This window comes from Rattus rattus, chromosome X (assembly GCF_011064425.1).
Source record: "Rattus rattus isolate New Zealand chromosome X, Rrattus_CSIRO_v1, whole genome shotgun sequence".
In the NCBI taxonomy this organism is placed as follows: Eukaryota; Metazoa; Chordata; class Mammalia; order Rodentia; family Muridae; genus Rattus; species Rattus rattus.
The window spans coordinates 6,848,207-6,874,020 of NC_046172.1; the positions used below are offsets into that span (position 1 = coordinate 6,848,207).

Below are 25,814 nucleotides of genomic sequence, written 5' to 3' on the forward strand. Positions count from 1 at the left end.
ATTATGCTTGCAGACAGGAGCCTAGCATAATTGTTTTCTGAGAGGCTCCACCCAGGAGCTTAAGTTTTAAACCAACAGGAAGCACTCAATAGAGAACCACTCTTTGATGTGGGGGTAGGACAATTTTTGAAATTTACTAAGGGCAGACTAAATGGTCTAACCATGTTCCTATTCCTGCTTCCATCTGGTCTCTAGCATGGATGCACACAGAGTCCTGACACAAAAAATATTTCCCTATAGTATGGAATTCAGAGCTGCCTCAAACGTGATGGATTTTCACGGCCAAAGGTGCATCTATATGCCAACCTTGATCTGGAAACTTAGGAAAAGCAAATAATTTTCCTAGAAGTAGGATGATATGGAATTTGGTAGGAAGAGAACAAGCAAGAAGAGAACATGTAATGATTGATTCGTCGGTATTCGAATGAAGAGTGAGGAAATGTAAACATAAACTTAGTCCATTACACCATTATATCAAGCATCAAGTGTTATGAATCTATACTTCTAAATCTCCTTTGGTTGAAAATCACCATGTTAGTAATCTGGAGTACACTGAAAATGTTTTATTCTACTGATTTACCTTGAAATCTCAGTTTGTATTGATTTTGGTAAGAGTTTAAAATTAGGGAATATAAGACACAACTGTGCTCAAATTTTTAGGGCTTCCTGGTACTGGGAAAGATGGTCATTGCTCAAACTCTGGGGACACTAATTGAGTAGTGTTCTAGATTTGTCAGAGAACACAGGGCTTTAGGTTCAATAAGTATTTTGAGGAAAATGTTGCAGTGGGGCAAAACGAATTTGAATCACTAACTGTGGACATAGATGATTCAGAGTTTTTAATTACTTGAATGTTTAAAAAGTTGGATTTTTTTTCTCTCACAATTCTTTGAAAGGTTTGCTTCTTTCCATACTACTATGGAGGAGTTCTGATAAAAGAATGATAATCAACTTCTTTTTTGAGAAGTTCTATGCACATTCATATAATACCCAGGAATTTCTCTTGTTAAAATTAAGTTTCTAAACTCTCAGGATACCAGTGGGGAAAAAAGTTCAAAGAAGAATGAACAATCAGAATTCAATACCACTCACATTATTAAATATTTGTTATTGAATCCAGCCATAACATGCTTTCTATAAAAATCACTACATGTGTACATATAGTAGTATTCAGGTACACACACACACACACACACACACACACACACACACACACACACACACACATATACATATATATCATCACACACACACACACACACACACACACATATATATATATATATATATATATATATATATATATATATATATATATCATCTAGGACCTGAGAATACTACCTTACCATTTCCCTAATCCATTTCTAATATTTGGGTGAAAGAAGATACATTGCTAGCAGTCTTACTGAACTAGAGTAAGACTTTTGCAGAACCTGGTCTTCCTTTCAAAATATTCTGTGGCACTACTCCACAGTATATATCTGGTTGTCCAGGTTCTCATCTCTCTGTGTTCATAGCAGCCTTATTTGTGATAACCAGAAGTTGGAATTAAACCAGACATCCCATAACAGAAGACTAGATACAGAAAATGTGGTTCACAATTACAAATTACACATTTATACTACTCAACTACTAAGAATGAAGACATCCTGAGATTTGCAGGTAAATGGATGGAACTAGAAAATATCATCCTACATGAGGTAATTCAGACCCAAAAGGACATGCATGGTATCTACTAGCTATAAGTGGACACTAGTCAAAAACTACAGAATATCCAAGATACAGCCCACAGAATTTACAAAGGTCAACAAGCTGAGGGCCCAAGTAAAGGCACCTCAATTCCACTTGGGAGGAAGAAGAAAGCAATCACAAGAATGGAGGGACGGAGGGACCTGGGTTGGACAGAGAACAGGGAGGGGAAGAGGGGAACATGATTAGGTATTGGGTCTGGGGAACAGGACTGAAGCCCTGAGGGCCAGCAGAAAGAATGGAAATAGGCAACCTCAGGAGGTAGGAGGTGAGGGTACCCTTCAGAATGTACCAGAGACCTGGGAGGTGAAAGACTCTCAGGACTCAACTGGAGGGGGCTTAGATGAAATGTCCTAGAGTAGGGACAGGGAACTTGTAGAGCCTACCTCCAGTAGAAAGACAGGAGTGGAAGGGGTTGCCATCCCAAAGTCAAAAACGCTGACCCAGAATTGTTCCTCTCTAAAAGAACTTCAGGGACAAAAATGGAGAAGAGCCTGAGGAAAAGGAGTTGCAGTGACAGGCCCAAATTGGGATCCAGCTCAAGGTGAGGCCCCAAGGCCTGACACTATTACTGAAGCTATGGTATGATCACCAAAAGGGGCCTATCATGACTGCCCTCCAAAAGACCAACAAGAAGCTGAAAGAGTCAGAAGCAGATATTTAGACCAAACCACTGGACAGAAGCTTCTGACCCATGTGGTTGAATTAGGGAAAAGCTGGAAGAAGCTGAGAAGGAGGGTGACACTGTAGGAGGATGAGCAGTCTCAAATAACCTGGACCTCCGGAAAATCTCAGAAACTGGGCCACCAATCAGGCAGCATACACCAGCTGATATGAGGTCCCCAACATATATACAGCAGAGGACTGCTATGTCTGGACTCAGTCAGAGAAGGTACACCTAACCCTAAAGAGACTGGAGGTCCTAGGGAGTGGGGAGGTCTGGTGGGGTGGGGGTTGGGGGACAGCAAGAGAATATATGTCAAGGAAGATAAAAATCTGGACTATGAAAAAATATTAAATAAAATTTTAAAATGTAAAATGGAACTTGTATATTGTATATTCAGCTTTCCATATTCCAGGAATTTAAATTGAAATTTCTGTTATATATATCTATATCTATATCTATATCTATATATACATATATACATATATATCTGTTATATATGTGTGTGTGTGTGTGTGTGTGTGTGTGTGTGTGTGTATCACCCCTCAAGACTTTAGAAGTTGGGTCCAACATATTAGGAAGGAACTTAAAAGTTAAAAGAGACAAATTCGGTGTTAACTTTCATAATTCATTTGGTTTTCTCTCACTATTAACCAGCTTAGAAATAAAGCAGCTTAAATCCTAAAAATGGAGCCACATATGTGCTAACTAGATAGTTCTCCATGTAGAAAACCTGTATAGCTTTAATAATTTACAAAGAGTAAAGAACTTATTTTATTCTGATCCAGCAAATCTTGCAATTAACATTGAGGGGAAAACCAAGATATTCCATGACAAAACCAAATTTACACAATATCTTTCTACAAATTAAGTCCTACAAAAAATAATAGATGGAAAAGGCCAACACAAGGAGGGAAACTGAATCCTAGAAATAGCAAGAAATTAATTTCCTTGCAACAAAACCAAAAGAAGAGAGATCTTAAACATAACCCCCCTGTCTAAATACTAAAATGACAGGAAGCAACAATCACTATTCCTTAATATCTCAACATCAATAGACGCAATTCCCCAATAAATAAAACATACACTAACAGACCGATAGGCATTTTGCTACACACAGGAAACACACCTCAGAGACAAAGACAGATACTACCTCAGAGTAAAAGGCTGGAAAATCATTTTCCAAGCAAATGGTCTGAAAAACCAAGCCAGAGAAGCCATTCTTTTTTTTCCATCTTTCTTAGCTTGAGTATTTCTTATTTATATTTCAATTATTATTCCCCTTCCCAGTGTCCAGGCCAACATCCCCCTAAACCCTCCCCCTCACCTTCTCTATGGGTGTTCCCCTCCCCATTCTCCCTCCATTACCAAAAATCACGTTCACTGGGGGTTCAGTCTTGGCAGGACCAAGGGCTTCCCCTTCCACTGGTGCTCTTACTAGGCTATTCATTGCTACCTATGAGGTCAGAGTCCAGGGTCAGTCCATGTATACTCTTTGGATAGTGGCTTAGTCCTGGAAGCTCTGGTTGGTTGGCATTGTTGTTCATATGGGGTCTCAAACGCCTTCAAGATCTTCCAGGACTTTCTAAGATTCCTTCAACGGGGTCCCATTCTCAGTTCAGTGGTTTGCTGCTGGCATTCGCCTATGTATTTGCTGTATTCTGGCTGTGTCTCTCAGGAGGGATCTACATCCAGCTCCTGTCGGCCTGCACTTCTTTGCTTCATCTATCATATCTAATTGGGTGGCTGTATATGAATGGGCCACATGTGGGGCAGGTTATGAATGGGTGTTCCTTCTGCCTCTGTTCTAAACTTTGCCTCCCTATTCTCTGCCAAGGGTATTCTTGTTCCCCTTTTAAAGAAGTAGTGAAGCATTCACATTTTGGTAATCCTTCTTGAGTTTCATGTGTTCTGTACATCTAGGGTAATTCAAGCATTTGGGCTAATAGCCACTTATCAATGAGTGCATACCATGTGTGTTTTTCTGTGATTGGGTTACCTCACTCAGGATGATATTTTCCAGTTCCAACCATTTGCCTATGAATTTCAGGAAGTCATTGTTTTTGATAGCTGAGTAATATTCCATTGTGTAGATGTACCACATTTTCTGTATCCATTCTCTGTTGAAGGGCATCTGGGTTCTTTCCAGCTTCTGGCTATTATAAATAAGGCTGCTATGAACATAGTGGAGCATGTGTCTTTGTTATATGTTGGGGCATCTTTTGGGTATATGCCCAAGAGAGGTATAGCTGGATCCTCAGGTAGTTTAATGTCCAATTTTCTGAGGAACCTCCAGACTGATTTCCAGAATGGTACAAACATAATTTTCAGTTAGACACATGTATTTTTAGTTTTCTAAGAATAACTGAAAAATTTTATTTAAAATTTCATTCGGGGTAAAAGGCAAATCATTGAATAGATTTCAAAGAATAGTAGATGCTTCAAATAATAGGTTGTTTAATGTATACTCTGTAATTTCTAATTATTTTGTTTGTTTCATATTTTTCATAACAAATTACATTTTCCTAATATTGAAAATTGATTCCTATACAATATATCCTGATTACAGTTTTTCCTTCCTTTACTCCTCCCAGTTACTTCCTACTTCCCCTCCCCTCTGGATCATGTCCCTTTTCTCTCTCTCATTAGAAAAGAACAGCCTCTAAGAAATAAACAACAAAATGCACCAAAGTAAAATATAATAAGATAAAATCATCACTTTACTTTCACTGTTTATCGCACTTTACTTCTCTGTAACACAAATCCACAAGTTTCATTTCGCCCTCTCCCTCAATCTTACAGTACATCTTGAGGCAGTGTCTTCAGTAACAGGCTTCCTACTCATATATTGCAGTGTAAATTTTTTGTGAATAAAATTTTGACAAGAGGCAGAATAAATTGTAGGGGAATCTCATTCATGAGATGACTGTCAATGTCTTTGAGAAACTGTTGCTTGTAGAGTTAGCCAGGATTTTATCCGATCTCTCCTATCTTTCCTTTTGTTTGGAAACAGTTGAAACCTGACTTCCCATATCACTTGATGTATAATAAACAAACTAGTTTTGACAGCAATACTTGATTAGAATCTAAAATAAAGCAGAAACTCCTTCTTTACAGCAGTAGTAACCAGCTTAAAACATCTTCTACTGGAAATAGGTATTCATCCAAACAAAAAAATTTGGTTCTGATCTTTTCATCTTCTGTTCATAATGTTATAAAAATGAAGAGTTGTTGACTCTGTTCAATATAAAATGTGATACAATAAATAGGAACAATTGCTCATTTACTTAAGTACTTGAGCCTTATTCAATACCATAATAGAAAAATCAATTTACCTAGTTTCTGCAAAGTAGAAACAGGCAACATGAGAGATCAATGAACTCCTTTTGATTGATCTATGCTCATAAAAGTTTAAGCTAGAGTGTAGATGTCTGATATCTATAGAAAAAGTTAAGGTTTACAGAGGAATTTATAAGTAAAACTTCCTACCACATAGCATGATGATTTGTGGGCAACTTTTGAATTAGACATTCATTAACTGAGTTTATTTTCTCTTTATAGATTCACAAAATATTTTGGCTGATTTGAACCACTAGATAAAATGCTATTTGCTATTGATTATAGAGGGAGAAAGACTGAAGTGGGAGATGTATGCTGTGAGAATTTTATCACCACAAACAAGGTAATAAACACATCTAATATGTATTTAATATAGGTTCCTTTTGTGTCTGTTTTAGTTATTGTTTTGTAGGGTTTAAGTGACATTTAACATAACTAATTTTGACCTTCACGCCATACTGTATTGATATCTAAAAATACTATACTATATAGCTAATCCAAAGATCTTGTTTATGTATTTAAACAAAAACTTTATAATCACTAAACAATTGTCCCATTTGGCAATCAGTATATCCTGTTTTAATATTAATATTACAATTATAGTCAAGAGAAATAGAAGCACATAGGATTTGTCTATGAGTGGATTGTTTAACTTTGTATAATTAATCTTCTGAAGACATATCAACTCATAGAAGAGTGGAGTTTCCTTGTAAAAATAAACAACATACTATCATGTTTCAATATTATATTTATTATTTTGTTGATGGACATGTGTGTGTGTGTGTGTGTGCTGATATACTTTGCCCATTATAAAAGCAGTACAGTAGACATGGGAGTACACATATCTCTTAGAGATCTTGATTTCTGCTGTTTTTTTATATTGGTTATTTTATTTACATTTCTAATGTTGTCCCCTTCTTGGTCTCCCCTCTGAAAACCCCCACCTCATCTCCCTCACCTTTTCCTCTATGAGGTGCTCCCTTCCCACCCACCAACTCCTGCCTTACTGGTCAACACCCCTGCCCCATGCTGGAGCATTAAGCCTCCATTGGACCAAGGGCCCCCCCTCCCATTGATGCCAGTTAAGGCAATCTTCTGTTAAATATGTAGCTGGAGACATGGACCCATCCATGGTTGGTGGCTTAGTTCCTGGGAGCTCTGGTGGCAGGGGGAGTGGTCCAGCTAGTTGATATTGTTTTTCCTATGGGATTGCAATCCCCTTCAGCTCCTTCAGTCCTCCCTCTAACTCTTTTCATTTAAATATATAGTGAAAGTGTTATGATGTCACAGGAAAGCTGTTTTTAATTTTTGGGTAACTTCATCTTCTCTTCCATAGCTGTTGTACCTTTTTTTGCACACTGATACACCTTTCTTACACTCCCTACAACACTAGTCAAGTTTTACATTCTCTACATCATTGCCAATACTCCTCTTCCTCGTCTCCTCCTTTATGTGTTTTGAGACAGTATCTTAATATACAGCACTTGTTAGCCTGAAACTTAGTAAGCAGACCAGACTGAACTATAATTCCTGATCTTCTTGTCTTAACCTCAAGTGCTGGGATTACACATATGTGACACCAAGAGTAACATTTGCTTTATTTCTATAACTTTTATTTTGCTATTACTGAAATACTTCTGTCTTTTGTAACTTGACCCCTTATTCAGATATGTGGTCTTCAAATGCAGCCTCCCTTCCCACTGGGTACCATTTTTGTTGTTTTGCTCTGCAGACACTCTGTTTTTAATTTTTATATAAGACTAATAACCCTATTTTTTGTTGCCAGTACTTCATGAGTCACTCTCAAGAAACAATTGCCAAAATCACTAACAAATATTTTTCCCCTGTGTTTACTTGTAGGTGTTTTGCAGTTTCAAGTTTTAGGATCAAGTCTTTAATCCATTTTAAATTGATTTCCACAGACGTTGCAAAATAAGAATAAAATATTTTCATTTTTATTCCCTTCCTTTTCTTATTTTTTCCTTTTGGTTTGTGGATATGTGCAAGTTTTATTAACACTACAATTTGTCTCATCTCAAAAAGAATAATTAACATCAAGGAAAAGGCAAGAGGGCTTTTGAGATGGCTTAGTGAGTAAAGTTGCTTACTGCCAAGTTTGACTATCTGAGCTAGATTCTGGGACCCTCTCACAGGAGTGAACTGACTCCTGCAAGTTGTATTATACACTTTCTCTTCTGCCCACACATACACACACTAAAAATAGGCAAATAAATGTAAAAAAATCTATTTAGAAGGAAATAAAATATACACCATTGGTAGAGAGAATACAGTGGGACATTGACTCTATGTTACTGATGGTAAGAATGTAACAATTTAGCCAGTATAAAAATTAATTTGAAGATTTTTTCAAAAAAAGGAAAAAAAGAAGGAGGAAGTGGAGGGAGGGAGGAAGGAAGGAAGGAAGGAATGAGGGAGATAGGTTCATTCATTTATTGATTCATACCACTTCTGGGTACATACCCAAAAGAATAAAACTAAGCATACTATATAGATTTCTGCACATCTATATTTATTACGGTGCTGTTCACAATAGCTCAATCATGGAATCTGTCTAGGTATCCATAAATGCATGAACTAGTAAGAAAAATGTAATATATATATATATATATATATATATATATATATATATATATCAGAGTTTCTCTCAGACACAAAGTAGAATGAACTTGTCACTAGCAACAGATAGATGGAACTGGAGATTTTCATGTTAAGTGACATAAACCAGAGCCCAATGTCAAGTTTAATACATTTCCTTTGATGTATAGAAAATAGTTAGCAGGGGTGGGCAGGGAAGGCCATGAATTTAGAAGAGTAACTACTAATTATTTGGAAGGGGCAGCAAAAAGGGGGAGTTGGAAATAAAAAAAGTTATACAGAGGGTGAATATGACCAGTGTACGCTATGGAAATGTATGGAAATGTCATAATAGAGTCTCTTAATTTGTATGTTAAATATGTGCTTGAAATGTAGTCTTACAGAACATGTAGTCGAAGGCATCCATATCTCCATAGGTTTCTAAGTTACAGTTTCTCAAAAATATCCCTAAAGACAAGACGTTGGATGCAAGTAGATCATTTGGGAAGTGATTTCAGAAAACACAAGTAAGGGACTGGAAAAAATTTAGACAGGATGGGAGAACAGTCCATCATATATACACATACTCATACATACTAGCCATTAGTCATTATGGATGATGATTTTAATATTGCTGGAATTTTACAAGGACTTATATTGTTTGACACAATAATAAAAACAAGAAATAAGACTTGTGTCCTTAGATGAGGGTTGTCTTAGGGGGCCATCAAGAATCAGGTCCAATGGAACAATAATTCTGAACTCATTTTTTCCTTTGGGGAACATTATACAATCAAAATGATATTCACAATTAAAAGTAACAAGATTAACACCTTGTCATTTAGACATGTAAACATATCTCCTTAAAGAAAACAGTACTCAAAATTTCAATAGTATAACATAACTCCCCTATGTACAATTTAAAAAGCCACAATAAATAATTTGTACAAAATTTGCTTATGATTTAAATGCAATCTGTCTTATGAGACTCATCAAAACTCAGCTGTGAGCCCCTGTAAAATTATAAAGAAAGTTACATATTTTCATAGTACTATGGCAGAATAAACACTGTATTACCTAAGAGAGCAAAGCTGCCATCGGGTGATGGGACCAAAATCAGCCTCCATTTTGAGAAGATATTATTCCCCCTGGCCTACAGTTGTGTAGCATTCTGATCTGAGATGCCAACAGAATCAATAATCAAGCTCTATTTATAGCATTATAGAATTTATCTAGTCTTCGCTAAATTTTTCTACTGGTCTCAGACTTCTGACCTATGTGGTCAGATAGCATAACAATGACTCATCTTACTAATCAATTTTCTATGATATTTGGGCTTCTTGGCACTAACAACTACCTAAGACAATTCATGTGACAAAAGGTATATTTTTGTGCATAGTTCAAGTGTTTTCAGTTCATCATTTGCAGGAGGTTTTGGCAGAACAGAACAGCTCATATCCTGGTGAATGGGAGGTTGAGAGAAGACCTCTCCTGAGACATTTTATCTATTACTGCTTTCCATTTCATCTGTGTCTCCAACCTATGGTAAAGTACCAAATGCATCCAGGGTGGGTGTTTTTCCTTATAAGCATTTGTCGAAATGTTCTCAAGATGCACTTTTTATTATCTAGAAACTTCTCAAGCCAATCAAGTTGAAAATCAAGGAAAAAAGACCATATGAACTACAAGATATGTTGAGTAAGACAGAAATAATAAAACTGTCTTTTTCCTACATATAAAATACTGAAGATCATAAGCAATAAAAACTCCTTTCAAATAATAAATGGTCTACCAAAGTTTAAGGATACAGCACAAATACTGAAGGAAGTTATTTCCTCATATCCTACAAACAAACTAATTGGTTTGATATTTAGAAAACAAGGACATTAATAGCAATATAAAATTTTGCAAAATTTACAAATTCCAACCAGTGCTTGTGTGGATGTGGGGAAAAGGAATCCTTACACGGTTGCTAGGAGTGTAAGGTGGTAGAGTTACTATGGTGATCAGCATAGAGGACACCTCAAAAAGCTAGAAATACAGGGACAGGGAGTGGAGCAGAGACTGAAGAAAAGGCCATCCAGAGACTGCCTCACCTAGGGATCCATCCCATATGCAGACTCCAAACCCAGACAATATTGCTGATGCCAGGACGTGTATGCTCACAGGAGCCTGGTATAGCTGTCCCCAGAGAGGCTCTGCCATGTTTCTTGGTTTCTGAACAAAACTAGATGGTAATCTTCCATTGCTAAATACAGCACACACATTAGTTGTAAGATATAGAGAAAACAAGATAGAACTGAGCTGGACATATTCTCTCTTCTGGCTTGCATCCATGGTACCAGAAGGTGCAATGCTTGCTTGGGGGGTGGGGGGTTGTCACAGTCCTACCTAGCTGTGACCCTTATGAACTTTAGTACAGCTCTGCTAGGTAAGATGTGCCCACTTGTGCAAAAAGGCCATTTTCCCATTGGATTTGAGAACTGTTCCATACAATGGAAGCCACATATGTCCCTATAGCCTTGATCAAAAATATGTGGATGTGGAACTAATAGTTTAGTTGGGGAAGTTAACCATTATCATTTAGTAACTTGATATATTATCAAACTGCCTTCTAAATATCAATGTTTATACCCATAAACAACTCTCACCTTTAAGGAAAGAAGCCTCACTTTGTAATAATAAAGAAGTGAATGCAGAAAATCATGGCTGATGATCAACAGATAGTTGGTTGAGAGTGGAATCATAAATAAATTTGTACCACTATCTCCTGTAGTTCAGGGAACATCATGTAAAATGTGTAGAAAGAATGAAGGAGCTAGAAGTCATGAAGAAGGACTACAAAATGCCATCTTCTGGGTATGAAAAAGCTATTGTGAACTTGAATCACAGCAGTGATGGTTACTTTCACTGGGCATGAAAAGATTGGCCTTGTTAACAATCAGTTGTGGATAGGGGAGTTACTGGCAAATAAAAGAATCTGGAGGGAGGAGGAGACCGGTTTTACTTTTCAGTTGTATATGAACTGGTGAACATACCCAACTTCAAAAGATATCAAATGTGTGGTATGTCAGAAAGCAAAGCATATGAATGTGGGAAAGAGACTTGTAGAAAAGACATCCTCACAGTGTGAGAAATGATAGCAATTAAAATGAAGCAAAATGTAAAACAATGACTTTCAAATCTGTGGGAAACTACAAAACTTATCAATGAAATCCATCAAAAATTATACACCTTCCTTGTTAATTGACAGGAATATACAATGTGTTGCAGTGTAGGCTATTATTGTACTGAGCTTATAGATTCAGCATAGAACTAATCAAAGATACAGAAAGTTATTTTATGGATAAAGCTGTAGAATGCTTGGAAAGATTATACACATTTCACAGATATAAGAAATTGAAGATCTCAGATGATAGAAAGAACTCCTATGCTCATGGATTGGCAGGATTAATATAGTAAAAATGGCCATGTTACCAAAAGCATCTACAGATTCAATGCAATCCCCATCAAATACCAATCCAATTCTTCAGAGAGGTAGACAGAACAATTTGCAAATTCATCTGGAATAACAAAAAACCCAGGCTAGCTAAAACTATCCTCAACAATAAAAGGACTTCTGGGGGAAATCACTATCCCTGAACTCAAGCAGTATTACAGAGCAATAGTGATAAAAACTGCATGGTATTGGTACAGAGACAGATGGATAGACAGGTGGAATAGAATTGAAGACCCAGAAATGAACCCACACACCTATGGTCACTTGAATTTTGACAAAGGAGCCAAAACCATCCAATGGAAAAAAGATAGCATTTTCAGCAAATGTTACTGGTACAACTGGAGGTCAGCATGTAGAAGAATGCAGATTGATCCATGCTGATCACCCTGTACAAAGCTTAAGTCCAAGTGGATCAAGGACCTCCACATCAAACCAGATACACTCAAACTAATAGAAGAAAAAGTGGGGAAGCATCTCAAACACATGGGCACTGGGAAATTTTTCCTGAACAAAACACCAATGGCTTATGCTCTAAGATCAAGAATTGACAAATGAGATCTCATAAAATGCAAAGCTTCTGTAAGGCAAAGGACACTGTTGTTAGGACAAAACGACAACCAACAGATTGGGAAAAGATATTTACCAATCCTACAAGAGATAGAGGGCTTATATCCAAAATATACAAAGAACTCAAGAAGTTACACCACAGGGAGACTAATAACCCTATTAAAAATGGAGTTCAGAGCTAAACAAAGAATTCAATAGCTGAGGAATGCCGAATGGCTGAGAAACACCTAAAAGAAATGTTCAGGGGTTGGGGATTTGGCTCAGTGGTAGAGCGCTTGCCTAGGAAGCGCAAGGCCCTGGGTTCGGTCCCCAGCTCCGAAAAAAAGAACCAAAAAAAAAAAAGAAATGTTCAACATCTTTAGTCATAAGGGAAATGCAAATCAAAACAACCCTGAGATTCCACCTCACACCAGTGAGAATGGCTAAGATCAAAAACTCAGGTGACAACAAATGCTGGCGAGGATTTGGAGAAAGAGGAACACTCCTCCATTGTTGGTGGGATTGCAGACTGGTACAACCATTCTGGAAATCAGTCTGGAGGTTCCTCAGAAAATTGGACATTGAACTGCCTGAGGACCCAGCTATAATCTCTCTTGGGCATATACCCACAAGATGCCCCAACATATAAAAAAGACATGTGCTCCACTATGTTCATAGCAGCTTTATTTATAATAGCAAGAAGATGGAAAGAACCCAGATGCCCTTCAACAGAGGAATGGATACAGAAAATGTGGTACATCTACACAATGGAGTACTACTCAGCTATCAAAAAAATGACTTTATGAAATTCATAGGCAAATGGATGGAACTGGAAAATATGATCCTATAGGTAACCTAATCCCAGAAAAAGCACATACGGTATGCACTCATTGATAAGTGGCTATTATCAAATGCTTGAATTACAGATGGAAACACATGGAACTCAAGAAGGATGACCAAAATGCAACTGCTTCACTCCTTCTTTAAAAGGGGAACAAGAAAATCCTTAGCAGGGAATAGGGAGGCAAAGTTTAGAACTGAGGCAGAAGGAACACCCATTCAGAGCCTGCCCCACATGTTGCCCATACATATACAACCACCAAACTAGATATGATGGATGAAGCAAAGAAGTGCAGGCTGACAGGAACCGGATGTAGATCTCTCCTGAGAGACACAGCCAGAATACAGCAAATACATAGGCGAATGCCAGCAGCAACACCCTGAACTGAGAACGGGCCCCCCGTTGTAGGAATCAGAGAAAGGACTGGAAGAGCTTGAAGGGGCTGGAGATCCCATTTGAACATCAATGCCAACCAACCAGAGCTTCCAGGGACTAAGTGACTACCCAAAGACAATACATGGACTGACCCTGGGATCCAACCTCATAGGTAGCAATGAATAGCCTAGTAAGAGCACCAGTGGAAGGGGAAGCCCTTGGTCCTGCCAAGACTGAACCCCCAGTGAACTTGATTGTTGGGGAGAGGGGTGGTAATGGGGGGAGGATGGGGAGGGGAAGACCTCTCATATAGAAGGGGAGGGGGAGGCGTTAGGGGGTTGTTGGCCTGGAAACTCGGAAGGGGAATAACAATTGAAATGTAAATAAGAAATACTCAAGTTAATAAAGATTAAAAAATACAGATATTCAAGCTCTATAAGAATTAACCTTCCATAAAACCACAGTGTTCCCCCATTTTCTTTTAAAATATTTTTTTTTAGTGGCTTAGTCCCTGGAAGCTCTGGTTGGTTGGCATTGTTGTTTGTATGAGGTCTTGAGCCCCTTCAAGCCCTTCCAGTCCTTTCTCTGATTCCTTCAACGGGGTTCCCGTTCTCAGTTCAGTGGTTTGCTGCTGGCATTCACCTATGTATTTGCTGTATTCTGGCTGTGTCTCTCAGGAGAGATCTAAATCCGGTTCCTGTCAGCCTGCACTTCTTTGCTTCATCCATCTTATCTAATTGGGTGGCTGTATATATATGGACCACATGTGGGGCAGGCTCTGAATGGGTGTTCCTTCTGCCTCTGTTTTACACTTTGCCTCCCTATTCCCTGCCAAGGGTATTCTTGTTCCCCTTTTAAAGAAGGAGTGAAGCAGTCGCATTTTGATCATCCGTCTTGAGTTTCATGTGTCCTGTGCATCTAGGGTAATTCAAGCATTTGGTCTAATAGCCACTTATCAATGAGTGCATACCATGTGTGTTTTTCTGTGATTGGGTTACCTCACACAGGATGATATTTTCCAGTTCCAACCATTTGCCTATCAATTTCATAAAGTCATTGTTTTTGATAGCTGAGTGATATTCCATTGTGTAGATGTACCACATTTTCTGTATCCATTCCTCTGTTGAATGGCATCTGGGTTCTTTCCAGCTTGTGGTTATTATAAATAAGGCTGCTATGAACATAGTGGAGCACGTGTCTTTGTTTTATGTTGGGGCATCTTTTGGGTATATGCCCAAGAGAGGTATAGCTGGGTCCTCAGGTAGTTCAATGTCCAATTTTCTGAGGAACCTCCAGACTGTTTCAGAGTGGTTGTACCAGTCTGCAAAAACCACCAACAATGGAGGAGTGTTTCTTTCTCCACATCCTGCTAGCATTTGCTGTCACCCTGAGTTTTTTATTCTAGCCATTCTCACTGGTGTGAGGTGGAATCTCAGGGGTTGTTTTGATTTGCATTTCCCTTATGACTAAAGATGTTGAACATTTCTTTAGGTGTTTCTCAGCCATTCGGCATTCCTCAGCTGTGAATTCTTTATTTAGCTCTGAACCCATTTTTAATAGGGTTGTCTCCTGCAATCTTAACTTTCTGAGTTCTTGTATATTTTGGATATAAGGCCTCTATCTGTTGTAGCATTGGTTAAGATCTTTTCCCAATCTGTCATTTGCCGTTTTGTCCCAACAACAGTGTCCTTTGCCTTACAGAAGCGCTGCAGTGTTATGAGATCAATGCCAATCACACTTTTCAGTTCATCCACTGTTACCCCCATCTTCCTGTGTCCAGAAAGATGGTTTTCTTACAATATTTTGACTTTAGGTAAGCCATTTTCTTTAAACTTGGAAAAAATAAGTGTCTTTAATATTGGAAAAATGATTTTTCTCCATGAATATATTTATTGTATCTGCCATATATATGTATCCATGCAAGACCTGATGTGGGAGTAAAGGAGTCTACACTACATAGCTGAAAGAAGTGTGAGATCCATTTCACAGATACATTTATTGTCTAAAGGAGACTCCATTTTTTAATTTTTTCATGTCATTATAATTATAAATTTGTTCTTTTACTGTTTCTATAGAAACTCCTTATGAGTTCAGAAACAAAGATTGTGCAATGCACTGATTAACAACATAACAGGAAGCAACTAGGAAAGGTTATATGTATTTCTAACAGTACTTAATATTAGGAATGATGAAAAATAGTGCACTAATAATAATTTTGTCTTTATATATAACTTTACTGATAACTATTTAAAATGTGAAAAATACATTCAAATTTTAAAATAAAACAAAAGGCGATCTTCTATCAGATACTAATTTTACATAATCTTGTTAAGAACCAGATTTATTTGGTGAGATATGAGAATGTATGTGCATATGTACATGTATACTTAAAAGTGCATGTATGTACATCCACACAAATACATTATATAATATACATGTGTGCTTTTATTTTAATGTTGGAAATAATGTAGAGAGAATGAAAGTATAACAATCTCAGTGTAATTAGAAATTATGTAAGCAATTTAATGGCACCATTGTCATCTGACTTCTATTAATGCTAAAATAGTGAATGAAACAGTCACCAGGCTTGATGAAATATATAAATATAACGTGTTTTTATATATCCGGGGATGATTTACCTTGAAGGTCACAAGCAAAATATCATGGAATAGATACAGGAATATACTGGGATTTTTATAAATATCCATTTATTACTAAATTTAAAGTTGTCTATACTTTGAGAGCATGGAAACTGGTATTCTTGGTAATGTTTTTAAGGATTACTTAAGGCAGAACTTACTTTCATATATTAAAGGATTAAAAGACAATGAGTCATTTTGACTTTTTCTCACAACCATCTAATGATTTCAAACCTTAGTCATCTAATAACTCACATCATGTAGAAAAATTACTTTAGTCTTTATTAAGGAAATTTACTGCTTCTCTTTCCCCCAGAAATAAGGCCCTTACAATGTTGCTAGACAGTTTCTATGGGTATTTAAATCTCAAGTAGATGACAGTGAGGGCCTTTTCTTATTCCCATTACTCTTGCCAGTATTCATTCTTTTAACAATGGCTCTATTCAAAACCACGTTCACTCTTATCCTCACTTGGATATGTGGTTAGCATATACAGCCTTAAAATACTACCAAGCTCTGCTATGGGTGTGATGCATGCATGTGTGCATGCATGCGTGTGTGCGTGCATGCGTGCGCACGGAGGAATGTAGATTACATAACTTTGTTCCATTTCTCTGAATGATTCTGGCATGTAATTTCATCTATTGTCAATTATGATCTCATTGCATGCATTATAAGTAACAGTAATTTGAATGGAGGACTATAGTAAATAAGGTTTACCAATGGAAAAAGTCAAATGAATATGAGGGAAATGAGTACAAATCATTTATATTCTTAGGTTTTGTGGGTAGTATTTTGTATTAGACAGTGTTAATTGTTTTGTCATGAATGGTGACAGCAGTTACTTACACAAAACCATAATATACTTTAAGCCAGTAGCTTCTGGAATCTTTAGAAAGGATTGAAAGAGCTTGAAGGGGCTTGAGACCCCATATGAACAACAATGCCAACCAACCAGAGCTTCCAGGGATTAAGCGACTACCCAAAGATTATACATGGACTGACCCTGGGCTCCAACCTCATAGGTAGCAATGAATAGCCTAGTAAGAGCACCAGTGGAAGGGGAAGCCCTTGGTCCTGCTAAGACTGAACCCCCAGTGAACGTGATTGTTGGAGGGAGGGTAGTAATGGGGGGAGGATGGGGAGGGGACATGGGGGGATGTTGGCCTGGAAACTGGGAAAGGGAATAACATTTGAAATGTAAATTAGAAATACCCAATTTAATAAAGATGGAGAAAAAAAATGTTGGAAAGCAAAAAAAAAAAAAAAAAAAAAGCCAGTAGCTTCTCATATCCTATATTTGCAATCTCTAAAGAGAGCTGTAATTCTATAAACATTCTATGAAAAAAAAAAACAAAACAAATGAAGTTCTTTTTAAAACTCCTTTTAAGTAACAGATGTGGTCGTGTTGGAAATAATAGGCATTTACCCATTTTGCAGCTGGTGCACTGCTGTGTGTTCCGCAGTCATTTTATTTCAAAACTCATTTTGATCTAATAACAACATCTATACTATATCTCCACCAACTGTACAAACTCAGAAATCAAAGGATACAAGTATAAGAGCTATGTGGTGAACAATAAAATGTACATTTACACTATTATCAGAATCAAAAATAGTTTCCACAAAAGATACTTCACTCTTCATATATTAATTTTTCCTCAAACATCAAAATACATTTCCAAAAGTGTAATACAAGTCTCGAAATTGTATAACATCATAAAAAACTATTGTTATGTAACATATATTCAACATCAAAGCAAATATTCACAGTTCACCAAACTTTAGGCATTTCAACACCTGTTTAAATATGCCACTTCTGAAACAGTCCTGAAAATTTTATTTACAGAAACATGGCAAGTTATTACAACACTTCAAAAGGTTTGCCCTAAGAGAGTAAAAGTGGTGATATGAAGTATAAAAATAGAAAGGCACCTTAAATGTTATAAAGCTATATTTATATTGCCTGCTTTTCTAAAACAAAGCACAAACAATTCAGTGTTTAAAAGATCATTCTTCTTGATGTAGTAGAGAATGCTATAAGCAACTTTACTTAGACCTGGCAACTACAGTTAAAATGGTTTTATTTATTTCCCCATCTAGCCATAATTTGTATCACTGACATTTTCCTTAATGTTATTAAATTGGGTTTGAATTAATTTATTGTTGAAACATGTCTTGAAGAGAAACACTTATGGATATAATTGCTTAGTTTTGAAGTGAGATGCTCTAACTTTACTTCTAGACAGATAAATTTATTGGAATGATATTGTAAGGTTTTTGTTGTACTCAATAGTCATTTTGGATCTTGACAGAGAAGATGCAATCCAGTAGTGTAGTCCATAAGTGATGAAGCCTCATATTTTACTATTCATTATGCATTTTCATGTTTATATTATGAATTATCTGAGCATTTCCTTTGTTTTGCAGGCCAGCAAATCCCCTTAACAAGGAGAACTTTAAAGAAAAATGCATTGTGCTTGCTAATAGTTTTGAACTACCAGAAAAAGTTAGTGACATTCAGCTCATACAATCTAAACAGAGACTAAGCAAAGTTTAGCAAGTAAGTCCAAGGTGCCAAAGAGAATGCTACTTTGTTAAAACCCAGTGTCAGTGTTTTCAAGGTGTATGTGACCTGTTTTAAAATAGCAGGAGGTCTTCATTAAGTCAATTTTTGCACTGTCACCTATAAAACTGCAAACACAGCCATAAAACAATATCATATAACTCTAATGGATTAATATTTGGATATATGAAAATTTCAGCTAATGAAATGGTCTATTTCTAATCTTACTAGGATAGTTAAGGTTACTGAATGAAATATGTAGAATTTATTGAAGTAAATTATTCAATATGTGTTGATGTTAGGTTATAATTGATGAAGGCAAAATCCTACCAATTATCTTTTAATGTAACTTGTTAGATGAATTTTTATGAATGTGCATGGCCTCTGATCTTAACATTTTAGTGATTTGACTGTTAGCTTTTAATGTAACTACATAAAAAATCCCCCCCCAAAATGTCAAGATCACAAAACATTGTATACAATGGCTGAATGTGTCTTACTGAAAAAGGTAGCTTATAAATCAGATCCATCTGGACATTAAATGACAGAAAAAGCCAATTGACTGATTTATGTCTATTTGCTTAGATTGTAAGAATTCTTCAAGAATCAAAAAGTTAAAATATATTTCCAGAATCACAGCCTCTGATTTAAGATTGTTAACATGTTGTTGGCAACTGATATCTTGAAAATCAGAGAGCTTGAAATTGGGTTCTATACAATGCATACAAAGTTACTTTTCTAGAATGGAGCATCTACCAACAGAGTCTTATTAAATTAACAGTTCCAGAAATGCTCCTTACTAGGATTTAATCTTTTGTAAAATAATCACTAAAAACTTACTCCTAGTTTTAACTTCTCTATCCTGTCAATAAGAAAAACAGAAGTGCCATTTAGAAAATGATGAACGATGAACTGGGATGATTAAAAGCTAGATGTTCAAGTTCTCACTATTAAGGAGAATGTATGTTTGAAAAATACAAGTAATAATCAGATTTTAACATCAACAATGTACATATGTATCAATATAGTCTATTAATAATATTAATATTGTCTCATATATTAAACATATATTTTAAATAAAGATAACATCAAAATCTTCCTACAGAAAAATGTATAAATGCTCTATCTTTGGAAGCTGTCAAGATCACCACGTGCAGTACATCTCTTCTGCAAGTATTTTCCTTGTTTTAATAGACAGTCATTGAAATTATTATAGCTCTATGACTAGCATGTTTATACACAGCCCTCAACATGACTAACTCATATAACATCATGTATATAGTTTCTGTTTTGATACACAGATTTGGTATTAGATATAAGGGTAACTTGCTCTTGACATTAAAGATTACTTGAATGCTTTTCAAATACGATCATTTTACTCATGAAACCAGTTTTAACTTACATTCCCAACTTGTAGAGAGAATCAGAAAGAATTTTATTTGATAGTGAAAACAAAATTCAATAGTTAGTGAATAACAGGTATTGGAGTTTACTGCTAGAAAAACCATTGGTTGAGGAGTCAATGCACCAAAGGTGCCTTTAAACTCTTAAATCTGTAAAGAAGGTAAGTTATGAAGATACACATAAGTTCAAGGAAGTCATCTAATCTATGCGGCTTGAATAAAAGTTCAATTTACAGTTTTCTTTATTCAGATACTGTTAATATGGGTTGTAGCGACTCTAATTTTATTTGTGGAAGACAGTTAAAACTGTAAAACACTTTCAAATAGAAAATGTAAGTATCAATGTTTAACTAATACCTTTCATTTTCAAAATATTTGGAGGAGACTAATGTAAATATACAGGAATTCCCTTTTAATTTTGAATTTACAAGTTAAGAAATTTGATAATATCTTTACCTTTTTGTTTTTAATTAAACCTTCATTTTATATAGAATACTTTCAAGCTCTATTGCCATAAAAATAAAATGGTCCGGGTACTGTATTAGTTGGGATGCTCACAATCTGTAACATCATTTTTCTGAGACCCTTCTTCGGCTCTACTCATTATCTGTAGACCTTTCAAAACTCTTAAACAAGAATCCAATCATAGACTTCTGGGTGCTATAATTTAGCCTAAGGTATATATTATGGGTCATATCTATAAAGTGTATGGGTTAGTTAGCATTTTAGAGAGAATAATTTATTATTCTAGAATTATGTAATAAATCACCAAATTAATTGATATTAAGCCATAATTAAAATTTTCAGATAATTTTGTGGAATAACTACTTGATGTACTATTTCTCTTAAGGAGGCCATTTTATTCATTTACAGGGGTTAATGATTTTGTTCTGAGGGATTTGAAGGTTTATCTATTTGGTACTTCTTTTATAGGACAGGGAGGTTTGACTGCTGAAAGAGGCATATAAACTACTTGCATAAAAAGCCATATATAAATTTTTTTGAGTTCTCAAAGTGTAATTTATTAAAAATGCGTTTTGTTCTAATTAATTCAAATAATCTCACATCTTTCATAAGAAAGCAATGTAAAACAAAATGTGTTATGTTCAAATATCATAAATGACATAAAATTGTTTCCCAAGTAGTGTATATTACAGTTGACATATCACCCAATTAAAACACTCCTTTCTTTCAAAGCTGTAGATTAGTGACTATCAGAAGACTTTCAGGATTTAAAATTTTTATATACCCTATTAGATCTTTTATAACATACAGACATTTGTTGAATATAACAATAACTATGTGCTTGGGGCTGAAACCAAATTAACTGATAGAATTGTTAGAAATACATCCTTTTTTCTTGGATTAGATTACTGGGGTAAAAAATAAAAACAATTTCCACAATAAAGGTTGCTACTCGATTTTATTATTAGTTAGAATAGTCAAGGGCAATATGGTGTATATCTTGTAATGCAATGGCAAATGCTGGAATGCAGTTTGAAAAATAACTTAATGACTTCTATGAGTGATTTCAGGCAAAAGGGTTGGCACCTGTTTACCTACAAAAAACCCTCCCACATAGTAAACTAATAAACAGAATGAATTAGTGCTGCTTTGTAGGCCAGTTAGTTACACTAGTACTGGGGACATGGTACTGAATACATAGGCCAGTTAGTTACACTAGTACTGGGGACATGGTACTGAATACATAGGCCAGTTAGTTACACTAGTACTGGGGACATGGTACTGAATACATAGGCCAGTTAGTTACACTAGTACTGGGGACATGGTACTGAATACATATTTTTCTGGCTAGTAGCCAATAAAGGAAGGCTTAACATGGTGATGTTATTTAGAGAAACAAAGTCATGAGGAACAGGCTACAGCTTTTTGTCCCATGGTATCATTCCCATTCAACATGTTTGCAACCTCTAACCTGAGAAAATATATACATATATGTATATGTGTATGTTGAACTTTTTCCAAAGAAATCAAGACACTTAAAATGTTAGAAGAAAGCATGTACCTTTTGGGTTATTTTCCCTCCATTACAACTTAAAGCTTTAGGAAAATGACATGGAAAAATAGCTTCTTAGGAAGATCGGAGCAAATACCAGTAAGAAGCAATGGGATGGCAGATATGATAAGACGCTCCCAGACACCTTCACAATTCTATTATTGAAGAACCTTGGGAAATACTGAACCTTTAGCAACCATACCACTAACATAATCCTCTTATTCTCAAGTAACCCCCTGTCTCTTTTAGAATTATTTTTTGTTACTGATGAGTAACTTCAGTTTTATGTATATGCATTTCCACTTTCTGAAAAGTAAAACTTTTATGTGAGAACACAGAGAATGATCATTATGTTTTAGCTAATACAAGATGTAGATAGATACAGTGATACAATTTCTTAATTTATTATTTAATAATTTTTATTTTAACTCCACTTGAAAAGGTAAATCCAAATATTTTAAAGTCTTGGGATTTTGTATTACACATATAATTATTTAAACACACCAATGCCCAGTGATGTATGTGTAGAAAACATCAGAAATACTGGCTACTTGAAAAATTCCATAGAAATCGTACTATTCTATTCAATACTACAATACTGAAAAATGACTTTACATAGAATCTATAGGTAGCACATTTCAAGATTTTGACTGCTGGTTCTTGTGTGATAGGAAAATACTTAAATTTTTCGATGGCCTGATTGACATTCATTCAGAATAGTTTGCTATTATCATACCATATAACAGCTCTTTTAAACATGTATGAAAATTCATTTTAAACCACACTCATAGATTTGCTAGTGGATATCTGATGTAATGAGAAGATATTCAGAATAATGGCGAATATATGCAATACTGAAAAAGTGTAGTATTAACTAAAATCTAACATTGAAGAAGATACTAGAAACAAATATTTGGTGTTGGAAAAAATCTTTCATTTAGTAATAAGTGCTTTCAATATCTAATGATGAACATTTCCAGATGTATTAGGATACTGACGAAATAGGTAAAAGAAATCTTAAATGTCATGGCTAAATCTCTAATTTTCTGTCATTGGTGGTTGTATTTTTCTTTTTGTCTTCTATTTAGTTTTATCTTAAGAGATGATGACAGAATAGTTTCATGTTCAGAATTGGTCTTTTTCTTCATTTCAACTTAATTACATTCCAAAAATCCCTGCATAGTAAGTTATGTTCTTGGTTGTTCTGAAAGGTACTTTTTGATCCACAGATTAGCTGAATTCTTACAAGATAAGGGAAACATTCCTGTTTTCCAGAATACTTTTCCAAGTGGTTCTTTAAATTTTAGCAGTGTTTTCAAGCCTATAAGTTGTATTGGGGAACACGGGCTTACAATCCATTGTTTTAACATCATTTAAAATTATCTTTGAAATCAGATACTTTCAATTTATGAACAAAAATTTCCTGTTATTATTTGCTAAGGAAAAAACAGTATAACAAGGAACTAGTTGTACATAAAAATGTTGTTAGTATATCTTCAGTACACTTCTTTTGAAAACATTAGAAGTGCTCTTTCATATGTTAGCCAAATAGGCACTCATGTTATCCTGCTCACAGTAAATCTGCGTCAGTAAGACTTGAAGAATCATTTCAAGTATTCTACTACATTTGAAATATTTTACAGTTACAGCATTCAATGATCACGTTCAAATGTCAGTTTGGAGATGACACCTTATCTACTATGATTTTTGACGCTTCAACTGTTGAAAAATAGTTGGCAACTACACAAAAATAGATCTTAACTTTTTACAGAACGTGGAAAACTGCCTTTCATAGGTGCTTAAGCAAAACTCCTGGTACGTGTATTTCTTACATCATACCATTTTGCACAGGGAACTGCACTGTATGACAGGGCTGGAAATAAACCAGTGGTGGCCCAGATGCTACATAATAACTAGGGTACCCTCCCTCAAGAACTAGATATGGAGCAGGTTGATAAAAGCAAGTTACGTTGTCTGTACTAGGTAAAATATTCTGTTCTCCAAGTACTTTCAAAGCCAAAAGGGTGATCATGTTAAGGGTCTGCCTTCTTTCATATCCCATGAGGCAGACAGTGCTTTGGTTCACAACTCCATGCAAGGTCATAAGGTACTCATACTTGCTCTTTTCTTCACCTATGAAATGGTTGCGGAGGTACGATTCAATTTTCTTTTGCTGTTCTGCTACATCAGGAAAGTCAATGAAAAATCTAGAACACATATAACGTTCCAGAGTCTTAATTTCTGTTTGGCAGGCTGGCTTGAAGTCACGAACCAACAAATTGCTATACTTCAAAAGGCCACCACCTCTGATCTCTTCAGGCTTTCGGGTAGATATTAGCTTGTATTTCAAATGGACCATTGCTTCTTGGAAGTCGCCATACATACTTTCAGCCACCACAACAGGACAGGATTCTTTGGTGAGCTTGGCATTTGGAACACTATAGAAATCTAACATGGAATCCAAAAGAATTTGGAAAGAATCTACACTAAATTCAAATTGTCGTCTGAGTGAGTTCACAAATTTTAGTTCTACATTCTTCCCAGTATTGTTTGAAAGGGAGATGAGACTCCAACGATCATTGTTACTGCAAATTTTTACCATTTTCTGCACATATGCTTCTTTCATGGTTTTTAGGGTAATCTTTTCTTTTTTAACACCTTTTGGTAAAAAGTCAAGTAGACAGCCTAAAACTGCATCCTTAACTACATGAAATTCTTGATCACTTGGAAGATCAACACCAAAAATAATGTCCAAATCTTTATAGCTGATTCCATTATGGCTTGCGAGTATGTAACTTGCTGTAGAGCCATTCAATCTTGTATCTTTAACAATAATGCCCTGCTTTATGAGTTGATCTTTTACAACATGAACAATATCTTTTGGTTTTACCTCCAGCGTGGGGAAATTGCCCCTTCCATGAATTGGGATTACTTCATCTAACACACGGTCCAGTGTTACAATGTGATCCCAAGTGAGATTGCTGAATCTGATCTCCGACATTGTGAAGTCAATAGAACAACTAGGGGGCAAGAAAAATATTAGGAGGAAATGTCAGCATCTTAAAACTAATGTTACACCTAAAGCATATAAAAATGTTCAAAAAGATATATTTAAAAAAGTAAATACTTTATAAACAAAAAATACTAGAAAGAAGAGAAAGTAAGGGTAATAATGATCATAAGAAATTTTGGCTCGTTATTGAATGCAAACAGGTTCTCAAGGATTAACTGCAACTATATAATTCATAAAATAAAGTGTTCTTTTCTATTTTTTCCTCACGTAAATACAAAAATGATGGGGTTTGGTCATATAAATACTACTTATAGGAGAATCATAGAACAATGCTGAGGTGGAAAAATTGAGATGAGACAGCATGGGCAAGATGGAACTAATATATAAATGATATCTTTATTCAATGAATATAAAAGCATTCACAAATATATTATTGAGCTTTGTATATTTTATCACTCTTACTTTAAATGCCATTACAGTAATATTCTATTATATTATTAATACTATGAGTTCTTTAAGAATAAGGATAGCATTTGACTCTTTACCTGTTCTATAAATTCTGAGAAAA

General features: G+C 35.6%; 1 protein-coding gene across 1 annotated transcript; it reads right to left on the reverse strand.

The window, feature by feature from the left end:
* Positions 1-23,752: 23,752 nt before the first annotated feature.
* Positions 23,753-25,234, reverse strand: Tent5d (terminal nucleotidyltransferase 5D). The gene has a single exon (XM_032890409.1). The coding sequence runs from the start codon at positions 25,232-25,234 to the stop codon at positions 24,062-24,064; it is 1,173 nt and encodes a 390-aa protein (XP_032746300.1). The 3' UTR covers positions 23,753-24,061.
* Positions 25,235-25,814: the final 580 nt, after the last annotated feature.